This window comes from Crocuta crocuta, unplaced genomic scaffold (genome assembly GCF_008692635.1).
Source record: "Crocuta crocuta isolate KB4526 unplaced genomic scaffold, BGI_CrCroc_1.0 scaffold279, whole genome shotgun sequence".
In the NCBI taxonomy this organism is placed as follows: Eukaryota; Metazoa; Chordata; class Mammalia; order Carnivora; family Hyaenidae; genus Crocuta; species Crocuta crocuta.
In genome coordinates, this window is record NW_027551570.1 from 6873431 (window position 1) to 6887866 (window position 14436).

Below are 14436 nucleotides of genomic sequence, written 5' to 3' on the forward strand. Positions count from 1 at the left end.
ATTGGTTCGGTGTTTATTTGTGCCTACTGTATGGGAAGGATTTATGCTGCAGCATTTCAGTGTGAATGTAAGTCTTCCTTAGGATATTTTTCTTTCTACTTTTTGGCTTCTGAGAAGTAGCATGGCTCCAGGAAGGGGAAACGTCAAGAGATGGAGGGTGGAGGTAGATGCACAAATGGCAATTGGTAGTGAAGATGTGCAAATGGCAATTTGTAATGACCTTTGTGACACAGACCCAGTATGGTTTTTACAGTGCAACAGCTGACTGTATTCTTGTTTCTGAAGAAAAACACAATCCATATGCTTAGAAATGATGTATCCTGCATGCTTATTTTAAAGGAAAAAATGGCATTTATCTTAATTGTGCTGAAGTCTCTTTAGTATCCCTTTCAGGCTGTTAATATTTTTTGAAGATATGTCCTAGATTATGAATTGGCTTGCTTGGGGCAGAGGTCTCCCTGAAACCCCTGGTTCTTAATAGCCTCAAGAGAGGTGTTGCACAAGTTCTAAACATTCTGGGTTTGAAGCCAAATGTTTGGTGGCTGTGTTGCTCTTGCAGCTGTGGTTTAAATTGGAAACCTTCTACCTTATCAACAGAAAGTTTACAGGGATCCAGATTTTTAAAAAAGCTTTTTATCGCATATAACTTCCAGAAGTATATTGGCCTCAGTGTTTTTTTGATTTGTAATAAATGAATTACAACAAAATTTAGATTAAAGAGACTGTACCTTTGACAATATTTCTGTAACAAGCAGTCAATCTCACTGTTAAGAAGAATGTACAATGAATTTAAATTATCTGTTGTTTCTTTATTCTCCCTCTATGTCTTCAAGTATTTTTAAAATTTATTTTAAATATTCAGATAGTCTAAAAATTTTATATAAATCCTGGCCATGTCTGGGAGTAGAACAGCACGCAGATTATATGCAGTTCATCCATGTTTTGATGTGGTAAAAATGATCCCAGGCCTTCTATCCATGAACTTAGAGGCTTAGCCCTCCATTAGTCTTACTGCACACACCAAGCAGAGCCCACATGCACTTCAAGAGAAGCTGTCATGTGTGGCCTTCCACACTCTGTGTCCTTACAACACACCAGATTTTGAAATCCATTTCAGGGATATGAGAAAATTATTTCATAAGGTGCTATTCCAGAGAACTCAACTTTTATTGTATCACTGGTATTGATCATCTGCATTGGGACATTTCCAGATGCTTCATGCCTCTTTGGGATTATCGTGACCTTACCTAATCCTCACAGTTCTATCCAGGTTTTCACTTTCAGAAAGAAACTTGGAGACGCTTTTCATGTTCACAGTGTTGAGTTTGGGATAACAGAGTTTGCAAGGACTGATTTTAGAGTAAGACTGATGTGGGCTCTATGCCCAACTACAGCCCATTTTATCAATGTGACTTTGAGACCATTAATTATGTCCCCTTTATGAATCTGTTTCCTTATCTGCAAAATAAGAATAATATCACTTGCTACTATGTTTGTTACCAATATCAAACAGAAGAACAAATGTGAAGCAGTTTGCACTAAAGGCACAACAAATGGTAGGATTTGCTGTTGTTACATGTATTAGTAGGAAATGTGTATAGATATTATGACTTGGTTTTAATCTGGGGCAATCCACTATGGCTAACATTCCTCTAAAATGAAAGGGTTGAACTAAAAACAACCTTTTATGAGTCTCTTCCAGTTTACTGATTAACTCGGAATAGAATTGATAAATTGACTTACAGCCTGAAAAGTTTATTCATCTAGGCTTCTTATGAAAGAACAGAGTCCCAAATTCCAGAATGTCAGAGGGATGATGGAGTAAGTGAGGAAATGGGGATGGAATTTCTCGTGGCACAGGTCCCTTTTCTGAAGGGATGGAGTACTAAGCACTGGGAGCCTGCCTGACAAGGAGTGAGACAGCTGTACATAATATTGCAAATTCATATTTGGGTAAGAACTAAGAAAGAAACAGAGATGCTAGTTTATTAATATGGGTCAATTAATTTTTCATTAAATGGATGAGTGAATAAATGCACCCAACCTGCTTTGTGAAAATATTTATTTTCAATATCTTCAATATTTTATTTCATTCTATGAAATGAATAATTATAGGTGAATGAAGATTCTTTAGGTCAATAGAATTGGAAAACCCTTGCCTCATGCACTTCTAGGTAGTTGGAAGCAAAATGGTACAAATTGAGACATTTTGAGGAGCAAGACATTGTATGGAATATGGAGAATCACTACTTTTATGTCTTCTCTCAAATTTAAAATTAAGGGAAAATGGTTACCTCTCTAATGTAGGAAAGGGGAAAAGACAGGATTTTGACCACATCTAAAAATACTTACTGCTCAAATATGAAACACACCTACATGTTCATGATGGAGAAATTATAAATCCTGTCTTTAGACTGTGTCCCAACCATGAACTCTGAATTGTCTTGGCAATGAGTGGACCAAGAGTAATACAAGGGTACAGAGAAAATGACTAATAGAGACACAAAATATTGTTGGAACTAGAATGCATCTGGCTACCTCCATTGACAATCCAAAATTTCATGTTTCTACGGGGTCTTGGACCAGGAAAAACTTTTGTGATTGTGTGAAATTTTGTGGATCTTTTTCTCTAAGGCTCTTCACAGAATGGAAAGTCAGGGAACCTCAGAAATTCTGCCTTCTATTGCACCCAGTTTGCTATAAAATTTTGTGTTCTCTTATTTGTATGTCTTGATTACAAAATAGTATCCACAACAGTTTTAGGTGTTTGTTTTTTTACCTTTTCAGATTTCAAGTTGGAGACTTTATAGGTCATAACAGGAAAATGCTGCTGATTTTGTTCCTTATAATCCTTTGTTCCCATGTCTCTATGAACAAAGATCCTGGTAAGTAAAAAAAGTGGAAACCATTCTTTTCCTTAATTTTCATTATGGAAAACAGATAGGAGTTTGACCTGCTTAAAATTTAAGAGTTTTGCTTTGCTTTTGATGGTGGTAAAGGTATAGATGGTAGCTCAATTGTTTTTGATGTTACCCGGTGCTCCTTTAAAGATCATTTGTTCTGGACCTTATTCCTTAGTTATGATAGAAAGATATGAGAGCTATTATTTTGTCCTCAGTTTCAACCCCTTAGGCCTTTTGGGAGGTTGCATTAAAATTCTATCATCTAATATTAGATTCAGGCCTGGAACATTTGGAATGTTTCTTCCTAGTTCATTTGTGCCAAAACATTGTCTTAGTTAAGTATCCAGAGCTGCTCCCATATAAACTGTTAGCTTATTGTAAAGAAAGTGCTTTTGCTCTGAAGAGAAAGCTCCATAGCTGTTTACTGTCTGTCAGCAATCTTTGTCCAGTGGACATGAAGTGAAAATACTGGTCTACTCTTCAGTCCCTTACCACCTCAAAATAGTGAATTCTTCTACTGGTCACTTCATGGTCAGGGCCACCTATATTGGCTTTCACAGCTTTCTCAAGGACTCTGACCTTGGAAGAAAGTTTTCTGAAAAATAAACTAGACTTCATTCTGCAAACATTTTCCTTTGATGTCTCACTGGGTTTGATATTAAGTTGTTTAAAGAGAGGCAGTGCTTTTCCCCCAAGTGTTGCACAGTTCGGACATAATGCTGAGCCATACAGAACCTGAATCTGTCTCCTGTGCCAATTGTCCACATTCCATTTCTCCATACAAGATATGGGGGGTTATTCATAAACAGAAAGGTCACTTTTGGTCACAAGTCAAGCCATCCTGCGCAGGGCTCCCCTGACAGTCCTTGTAGGGATTCTGGCCTTTTCTTGGAAGACCATGTTGATTGACCCTCATTTCTTCCCCTAAGACACTGCTGGCTGTATGATTGTCAAAAAAATCTCAAACTGGTTGAAATTAGGTTATTTAGAAGACAAGATGGAATGTTATCCATCATGCCTCAACCAGACTGCTATCAAGAAAATGAAATTGGGGAGAAAAAAAAAAGGAAATCACACACAGGGGTGCCAACACTGGTTTCCTAGCAGGTGTGGACTGCTAGAGAGAGATGGAATTTATCTTAATTTGATTAGAATTTATCTTGTAACCACTTCAGTTCATCAGAATCTCAAAGTGAGGAAGGACTTTACATATCTTCTAGTTGAATCCACTCATTTAAAAGGTGAGGAACCTGAAGCGCAAGTATGTTGAATGGCTTGACAGGGCAGGTGGAGTTAGCTGATTAAAAAAAAAAAGTTAGGACTTCTGTTATTTTTTCAGTTACACTATATTTTCTTAAATATACACCATCGGATACCCAGACCTTTCCCTCTCTATCCCGGAAAAGACCTAGATCTTCTCCTAGAGTGGTGAGAACTCTGCATTCAAATGAGCAGATCACCAATAAACAATATTTTGTGCTTGAACCCAGCAATTCCTGATCACATCAAATTCTAATTCTACACACCTAGTGTTGAACCAGGCACTGAATGAATCCTTAAGAGTTCAGCATAGTTATTATATTCCTATATACAAATTGTTTTTAAAGGAAACTAAAATTGTAATCCCTTTCCTAGCTTAAGGCATACTGGTTTCTATCACCTTTTACATATGTGAGCATTATAATGATCATTCATATGATTCACCACAAAATATTATAAAGAACTTTAAATTTACCACATTTTAATGGTTTTTAGGGATTTTTAAAATTTCATCAATTTAACACTGGGGAATACAAAACTAGTATGTTTGTAAGTCAATCAGATCACTGTTAACACTGCTTAAGGAGGAATCACAATGATAGAGCATCATTCAGATTTCTCCACCCAAAGTCGAAGCGTTGCGATTCTCAATTAAGTGTTTTATTCTCTTTATATAAACTGAGATCAAATTCTGAGAGCAAAAAGGAAAAAAAAAAAAAAGAGGGAGTATCCACTAAAAAACCCAGGATTTTCCACTTTTCTAAATTTACCTATTTTTATTTAATTCCACACAAAAGTGATACTTAATTTGTGATGAGTTCAAATGAGAGGATATATGAAAAAATTAGCCCACGAAATGAAGATGTCTTTTCTGAAGCAAATATGTAATCTCTGGCGATTATTTTCAGTTCATTGGGAAGGTATCAAAAGTACAAATAGAGAAAAGTAGGTTTTACCCAAATGGTTGACATTAATAAACAGGTAGTAAATTTCTAAGGTTTGGGCTTTGTTTATATGTCTTTGGGTTTATAGGCCCTGAGTATGCAGATGTCGTGTTTCTGGTGGACAGCTCTGATCACCTGGGCACCAAGGCCTTCCCTCTGGTGAAAACGTTCATCACCAAGACGATCAGCAGCCTCCCCATAGAGGCGCACAAGCACCACGTGGGCCTGGCTCAGTACAGCGACCAGCTGCACAGTGTGTTCCAGCTGAGCGCCTTCAGGAGCAGGAACCCCATGCTGAACCACCTCAAGAAGAACTTCGCCTTCATCGGCGGCTCCCTGCGGATAGGAAACGCTCTCCGGGAGGCTCACAGGACCTTCTTCTCCCCGCAGGCCGGGGGGAGGGACAAGAAGCAGTTCCCCCCGATTCTGGTGGTTCTGGCCTCGTCGGCGTCCGAGGACGACGTGGAAGAGGCCTCCAAGGCGCTGCGGGCAGACGGGGTGAGAATCATCTCCGTGGGGGTGCAGGAAGCTTCTGAGGAGGAGCTGAAGGCCATGGCGACGGATCAGTTTCATTTCAACCTTCGGTCTGTCAGGGACCTGGGCGCGTTTTCCCAAAACATGACGCACATCATCAAGGAAGCGACCCAATACAGGGATGGAGCGGCAGATGACGTTCTTGTGGAAGGTGGGTTCAGGGCACATGTGTAGAATGATGATTAATTGCTTTTGAAAAATCAGCATGGGGAGACGATTGAAACTGAACATCCCTTTCCTCAAAAGTTGGGCTGCATTTTCAGATGTCAAATATTCATGTGTTCAAGAGGACCCAAGGATCGTGGCCATTACAAATCTAACAAACACCACAAATGTTGGTTTTTCTGTTTCACTTATCATGTTGCATGTCATGGATGCATCTTAAAATTCAGGGACCCCCGGCCCCCACCACCCAACATACCTCTGAGCTGTCAGTCTCCTTGGGCTTTAGTTGTGATGTAGTTTTATTACCGGTTCCTTTAAAGGGTAAATTTGTTCCTAAAGAAATCCTTGCCTCTGCAAATGACATAATGTAATCACAGAATGATAGCACTAGAAACAGCTTCAGGAAGGCCAAACTTCTGCTTCTGCAGAAACTTGTAGGCATTCTTTGAGGTAACATGGCTGAGGCCCCAGGCCAGGCTGAAGTTTGAAATCGGGTACAGCGGGCCCTTGGATTCCCAGACTCACTGTAGCTGCAGCCCCACACTGCCTCCCTCGCTGTTGCATTGCTCCAGATGAGCTTCCTGTGTTCTGCTCCACCTCCAACCTGCTGTCCTGTGTCCTGGTCTGTCCTCTTGTACTGTTAATAAGAGGGGCCAGGAGTTTATGAACATCATTCAAGTTAGGGTCGGGGCAGAGCCAGAAAAACAATTTGCTCCAAGTGTACAAGTCTTAATAAGTAACCTAAGAAATTCATATTACTGGTGGTTAAATCTGTTTGAACAAGACAATATAATTGTCTATTAATAATAGAGAATGCTTTTCTTGTGGTAATCTATGAAAATATGAATCCTATTACTAGCATCTTTCCCAAATAAAATAGTGGAAAGTGCAATCGCTATTCCATTACCACCTCTTAGGAATATTTGGTCTCTACCTATTGATTTTAATATTATTTTAATATGATCGCAGTAGCAGCTATTCATTGAGTGACTTTTATGTACCAGCCCCCAAGTGAAGCATGGTATCACACTTACCCCCACAGCAATTTCATGAGATAAATGTTATTTTCGTAGATAAAGAAATTAAAACTGGGAGTTGAGCTAAGATCCAGTATTTGAATCTAGGACCTTCTGATCTCAGCTTCATAATCATTTTTGTATACAGCCTTCTTTCTTTAAGTGTATAACCAAGCTCTGGTGGATGTCTCCATGCCTTCTAATGCTGAGTAAAGATGCCCAACCTCTAGCTAAAGTTGTGCTTCTTCATTTCTTGTCCACACAGTTTGCCAAGGCCCCTCTGTGGCTGATGTGGTGTTCCTGTTGGATGTATCAGTCAATGACAGCCAGGACAACTTTTACTATCTTCAGGAATTCCTGGAGGAAAGCGTATCTGCTCTTGACATAAAGGAAAATTGCATGAGAGTGGGACTTGTGGCCTATAGCAATGAGACAAAGGTGATAAATTCCCTCAGCAGGGGCATAAATAAGTCAGAGGTTCTCCAGAATATAGAGAACCTCTCTCCCCAGGCTGGGAAGGCCTACACAGGAGCCGCCATCAGAAAGATCAGAAAGGAAGTGTTCAGTGCACGCAATGGCAGTCGGAAAAATCAGGGGGTGCCCCAGATTGCCGTGCTGGTGACCCACAGACCATCAGAGGATAACGTGACCAAGGCAGCCGTTAACCTCCGGCGCGAGGGCGTAACCATCTTCACCATGGGAATAGAGGGGGCCAGCGACAGCCAGCTGGAGAAGATCGCCTCTCACCCTGCCGAGCAGCATGTGTCCAAACTGAAAAGCTTCTCTGACCTGGCCGCTCACAATCAGACATTTCTGAAGAAGCTGCGGAACCAGATCATGCACACAGTCTCTGTCTTTTCAGAACGCACTGAAACGCTCAAATCTGGTAAAGTCCTTAGCTGAGAGAAGGATTATTCAGATCCTTTTCCTTTTCTCCAGTCTCTCAGCTATTCTACATAGAGAAGGGATTGGCAGGGCATGCTGTGTGTAGGAAAATAAGCTCTTGATTTCTTACCTTCACTTGATCCTACAAAGTGTAAATTGAGGGAGAATGAAAGCCAATTTAGTGCTGGAATTGGGAGGGATTTCCCTGCCAGAATTCTTCATGACTTATAAACACCCTAGAACATCATCCTTTGCGGTTTTTCTGCCTTTACTTTTCTCTTTTTCTTTTTTGCCTCTCATGTTCCCTTGTTCTTTACTTTTTTTTTATGTGTATTCATTTATTTTGAGAGGAGGGGAGAATCTGCATCCATCAGTGCAGAGCCAAACATGGGGCTTGAACTCATGAACTGTGAGATCATGACCCAGGCCGAAATCAAGAGTCAGACGCTTCACCAACTAAGCCACCCAGGCACTCCTATTTCTTTCTTTTTTTTTTTTCTGTATTTTTCTCTCCTTTTCTCCCATCATCCTCAAATTCCAGCTTACAGAAGAAACAGGAAGCATGGTTTGAGGACAGAGTGATTTGTGATGTACTGTTCTAGTATCTGTGAGTTTTGAGAGACGGAGAGCAATATATCTTAAATATTTTGTATGTACACATGCATCCTACATAAATTCTGTGTAGATATACATGTGCACATATACGTATACATTCTTCAGCAAATATTCCTGGCATGTTTACTATAAAAGCGTTGTCCTACTCAAATAAGACCACTGACAGTACCCCTAGTTTTGTTAATTGGCTAGGAGTAGATGAGAGTAAATAGCTTGTTCAGGTTTTCCAGAAAGAGAGCTCCTCTGTCCACAATGTCCAGTTAAATACCTTCTCCATTTCTCAATATACCACTTGCCTCTTTGCTAAGCAGTTGTTAACTGATGAGGGAGATGACTTGTAAAAATCTTCATGTCTTCTTTCTAATCTTTTATTGTATCCACATTTGCTCTGATTCATGTCAGCAGACTATCCAAATAGTCTTAAACTGTCAGAAGCAATTTGTTTGGCCCCATTGGTGCTTAGATTCTTCCTACATTAAGCTAGCAGTGTGTCTTTGATGCCTAGAAGCTGTTTTCCATTTCTCTGTCTCAAGACGCTTGTACTATTGTACTTACCATATATTCCCATTCCTTCTTCACACTTGCCTCAGTGCCACAGCCAACTTTCTGGTTCCATTTTAGGTTGTGTGGAAACTGAAGAAGCAGACATTTATCTACTCATTGATGGCTCTGGAAGCACCCAGGCCACAGACTTCCATGAAATGAAGACCTTCCTGTCAGAGGTCGTAGGGATGTTCAACATCGCTCCCCAAAAGGTGCGGGTTGGGGCCGTTCAGTACGCTGACAGCTGGGACTTGGAATTTGAGATTAATAAATACACGAACAAGCACGACTTGGGAAAGGCCATTGAGAACATCCGGCAGATGGGTGGGAATACAAACACGGGTGCAGCCCTGAATTTCACACTGGGGCTATTGCAAAAAGCGAAAAAGCAGCGAGGAGACAGAGTGCCATGTCATCTTGTTGTCCTGACGAATGGCATGTCCAAGGATAGCATCTTGGAGCCTGCAGAAAGACTGAGAGAAGAGCTCATTCGTGTTTATGCCATTGGGGTCAAGGAGGCCAACCAAACACAGCTGCAAGAAATTGCAGGCGAGGAAAAGAGGGTATACTACGTGCATGACTTTGATGCTTTGAAAGACATAAGAAACCAAGTTGTTCAGGAAATCTGCGCTGAAGAAGGTAGGGGGCATGGTGACTTTACCTTTTGACTTCAGCTCATAAATTACTATCCTGCAATCTTTGATATCACAGGTTTAGAGAAACAGCATAAATTTCCAAGTCAAGGTTTGTTGACTTGGGTGGCTATGTTTGTTCTCCAGAGCAAAACTAGGAGCCCATATTGGTGTTCTAATTAATACCTGAAGCAAAAGAAAGATGCTTGGAGGAGTTCTAATAAATATTCATTAGCCTCTTCCCACAAATCTCTGCTAGATTAGACCTATAATTGGACACTGCAACATATTGTAAGTACCTCAGATTTATTTAACTTATTTTTTAATAAAACTATTATGAAACCTTTTAGAACTCTATCAGTAGTCTTCAACCGGGGATGATTTTTGCCTCCTTGGGGGATACCTGCAATGTCTAGAGTAACTTTTGATTGTCATAACTTGAGAAGTGCACCTGGCGTCTAACTGATAGAGACCGGGAAACTGCTAAATGTCCTACAGTGTCCTATGATGCATGGGCTGCCCTCCATGATAAAAAATTATCATAGTGCTCAGGTTAAGTCATTCTGAATTACATATTAAAGACATAAATAACAAATAGAAGTGTCTCACTTTTATTGCCTTCAGTGCTCTATTTACCTATTAGCAATCCTTACCAAACCCACACTTAACTTCCATATAGAATTATTTGTGCTTTGGATTTTCTTGTTTACCCTTAATCTTTTTACCTGAAGCCAACTCAGATAAACCTCTTATCTTCCATGCAGCCTGCAAAGAGATGAAAGCAGACATCATGTTTCTGGTGGACAGTTCTGGCAGTATAGGACTTGAAAACTTCATCAAAATGAAAACATTTATGAAAAATCTCGTGAGCAAATCTCAGATTGGGGCAGATCGGGTGCAAATCGGTGTAGTGCAGTTCAGCGATATCAATAAGGAAGAATTTCCACTCAACAGATACATGTCTCAACATGAAATTTCAGATGCGATAGACCGGATGGCTCACATTGGAGAAACCACCTTGACTGGTAGTGCCCTGACCTTTGTGTCTCAGTACTTCAGCCCTGCCAGGGGGGCCCGACCCAATGTCAGGAGGTTTCTCATCCTCATCACGGATGGTGAAGCTCAGGACGTAGTCAAGGACCCAGCAGTAGCACTTCGACAAGAAGGCATAATTATCTACTCTGTGGGGGTGTTTGGCTCCAATGTCACCCAGCTTGAGGAAATCAGTGGGAGGCCGGAGATGGTCTTTTATGTTGAGAATTTTGATATTCTGCAGCACATTGAAGATGATCTTGTTTTTGGAATATGCAGCCCCCGTGAAGGTAGGTGTGGGCATATGCACTAGTAGGCTTATCCAAAATATGTCTGTGTTAGCCATTATTTCTTGAATTAAATAAACTACTCTTTGAACGTTGTAAACTTTGCTTAACTGGAATGTTCATCCTAGTGGCTTTTTACCTATATAAAAAATGCACCTTTCCTCATCAGAACTGCTGAATTAATACAGAATAATTTTGCCCCTCCCCCCAAGATTGTTCCCCATTTGTAGACAAGACTAGGGTAATAATGTCTTAGATCTGGTTCCCTGGAAACAGAAGCTGAGTCCGGGGCTCTTGGGGAAGTGACTTATTGAAGAGGCATTTTCAGAAAGGGAGTAAGGGAAGTAGGACAAGGCAGGGGTAAGAGCTGAGCGATGAGGCATGCTTAGCTAGAGTATAGCTTCAGCCTGACCCCATGGGGGAGCTCTGGAGCATGAGTTACACCACAGAGTCTGTTCCACCTGGAGGCAAGCATCCAGCCTCATATAACTGGTGTCCTTGGGTTACGTGGGAGGCAAGCAGTACCGGAGCATAAACTCTTGGGCAAGGTGGCTGCCCCTTGACCTAACATCCAGTGTATGTTTGTTTGTTTTACAAGAGATAACATTTATAAAAACAATTTGATATTAAATCTTATCAAGGAGAAGTATCATATGGGAACCTGCCTCAAAGGAGGTAAATAGTAGAGTCCCCATCCTCCTCCCATGAGACTGCACAGTAATGCAGGAGATGAAACAAGTTGAGCAAATCAAAGGGACTGATTTACATTAGGATCCCTGGGCCTTGATGACTGAGGCATTCTGAAAAATGCCACATCTCATCTCTATGAAGCTGATGGATCTTAACAGAGTTTTGGAGAAAGAGAGGAACATTGTTTTTCAAATAACAGGTCTGTACAACTTCCACTGGAAGGTTTGGTGATTGCGGTATATGCTTTGTAGAAAACATACCTGGACTTTGTTTCTCAATAATTCCACCCAGAACAAATCTGAACTCCTGGAAGTGTGCCAACACGGAGTACTCTATACCCCAGTCCCTTGGGTAATGCAGGCAGGCTCACCAGGGCAGCCAAAGGCCAGAGACACGTAGTTTCTTCTTTTGTAGCACCAGCCTTTCCTGAGAATTTGGTTTAGGACTATGTACACATGGTCTCTAGTCAATGAAGTTAAGTACATTGGTTGGCTCTAAGGCTTTCAACAGCCCTGCCGCATAGCAAGCAAGTGGCTTGCAGAGGAAGGAAATGGGGTGAGCCCCTAGGGAGGGGGCCTATTTTGACCCCATTCTGTCTCTCCAGAGTGGGTGAGTTAACGTTTGGAACATACCTTTCTAAGACCTGTGGAGAGATTGTGCTGCATAAGGACTAAACATTAACTATCTTATGATTCCACTTCTCCAGCATGAATGAGTTGTAGTTTGGAACTCTGTGCCTTTAAATAGAACATGTTACACACACATGGATTAAGTAATTAATTGGGTCTTTCCTGCTCCACTATTCCATGCTATTGACCCAAAGTTTGAAAAGTTAATAGGAGCATCAAGCCAGGACCATTTAGTTAGGCCAAGTGTGAAATGGGCTTATTTCTATGATGAGGCCCAATAAGGACAATAGATAATGTTTCAAGAAGGTTAAAAAGGAAGAAAATGTAACCTTGAAGAACCAATATACAGTGTTGCCAAGTTCATTTTCATGTGGTCATTTTGCCAAGGTTTATCTTAAGAATAAAATCTCATCCCTGTGGCTTTAAAAATAAAAGCTGAATCTGTGTAAATGAAAGCACATGTTGAAGAAACTATTTATACAGGAGAATTTCTACAGAATTTGTGTTTCCTTTTTAGTCCAAAGCATTTGGAGTGTTTATTCCTATGATCCCGTGACTGTTGACCCTCTCTGTGCCTCTTACTGTAGGCCGCACATCTGCCTTGTCCTAAAAGCTTACCTTACTATTTCTACATACCAGCAGCACAAATGTATGTGTATTGTGTCTTTTGCCCAAGGAATGGACATGCTAATGTACAATTTGATCCCATGTAGAGGAGACCCTGGCAATTTAAACACATGCGTGGGGAGAGGAGTTTCCCGTGATGTCCAAAGCTAATTTCATGTGGTTTTCCTTTTTCCTCATCTTTTAGAATGTAAGCGAATTGAAGTTCTGGATGTTGTGTTTGTAATCGACAGCTCTGGAAGCATTGACTATGATGAATACAGTATCATGAAAGACTTTATGATTGACTTGGTGAAAAAAGCTGACGTTGGCAAAAATCAGGTCCGGTTTGGGGCTCTGAAGTATGCTGATGACCCAGAGGTACTGTTTTATTTGGATAACCTCAGCACAAAATGGGACGTGATTTCAGTGCTCCAGAATGACCAGCCCATGGGGGGCAATACTTACACTGCTGAGGCACTAGGCTTTTCAGACCACATGTTCACTGAAGCCCGGGGCAGCCGCCTGCACAAAGGGGTCCCCCAAGTACTCATTGTGATCACTGATGGGGAATCCCATGATGCAGATAAGCTCAATGCCACAGCCAAGGCCTTGAGAGACAAAGGCATTCTTGTTCTGGCGGTGGGGATCGCTGGTGCCAATCCTGTAGAGCTGCTAGCCATGGCAGGATCAAGTGACAAGTACTTCTTCGTGGAGACTTTTGGAGGCCTGAAGGGGATATTTTCAGATGTGTCAGCCAGTGTATGTAACTCTTCAAAAGTAGGTAAGGTTTGTCAATTACGTTTTTCTCAATTAACAGCAGAGGTCCAAGTGAGGGAGAAACCAAAGCAATAGCCTTCAGGAGCAAGTTCTCTAGAGAGGAGAGAAGGAGCACGAATTGTCCTAGAACTCCCCATGTTATAGAATCTCAGGGCTGGAAGGATCTCAAGGACATTTCATTTGGCCCCCTCCCCAAAGAGGAATACCTTCTACAACATTCCTACTCACTGCTGAAACTCTTCTAATGATGGGGAATTCACCATTTTTGAACAGGCTTTATTAATCAGAACACAAAGCTGTTTACACGTCCTTCCTACCCACACGTCATCTTCCTCCTTTTCACATAAAAAATCGATCCTACCTTTTCCTAAGAACCAGGAGGCATTGCTTGAAGTCTTCTCTCCAGCAGGCTGGAAGTCTCTGGTCCCTTCACTCTTTTTCTGTTATGGCACAAGCTCGTTTAAAACGTGGAGCCCAATATTAAATTCCAGACTCCAATGTTTCCAGAGCAGAGTACAGTGGACTTTCTCTGCCATGTGTCTCTACTTCTGTGGCTAGAGATTACATTGCCACACTTCTATATGCATATATTAATTTGTTCTCTCATTCATTGATTCCGTTGCCATTCTATACCTTTGTTTTAAAGGGACACTGTAGGGGCGCCTGGGTGATATCCAACTTCAGCTCATGTCATGATCTTGTGGTTTGTGGGTTCAAGCCTGGCATCGGGCTCTGTGCTGACAGCTCAGAACATGCAGCCTGCTTCCAATTCTGTGTCTCCCTCTCTCTCTCTGCTCCTCCCCCACTCATGCTCTGTCTCTATCTCTCAAAAATGAATAAAAATTTAAAAAATTTTTTAAAATAAATAACAAAAATAAAAAAATAAAGGGACACTGTAGTCTATTAAAATGCCTTAGT

General features: G+C 41.1%; 1 protein-coding gene across 1 annotated transcript in view; it reads left to right on the top strand.

The window, feature by feature from the left end:
* Positions 1-2824: 2824 nt before the first annotated feature.
* COL6A6 (collagen type VI alpha 6 chain) overlaps positions 2825-14436 on the top strand; it is a 108313-nt gene continuing 96701 nt past the window's right edge. Inside the window, exons 1-6 of the mRNA XM_077750917.1 lie at positions 2825-2885; positions 5196-5792; positions 7088-7708; positions 8944-9504; positions 10262-10819; positions 12947-13522. Of these exons, the coding sequence (XP_077607043.1) occupies positions 2825-2885; positions 5196-5792; positions 7088-7708; positions 8944-9504; positions 10262-10819; positions 12947-13522 (2974 nt within the window). The remainder of the gene's footprint in view (positions 2886-5195; positions 5793-7087; positions 7709-8943; positions 9505-10261; positions 10820-12946; positions 13523-14436) is intronic.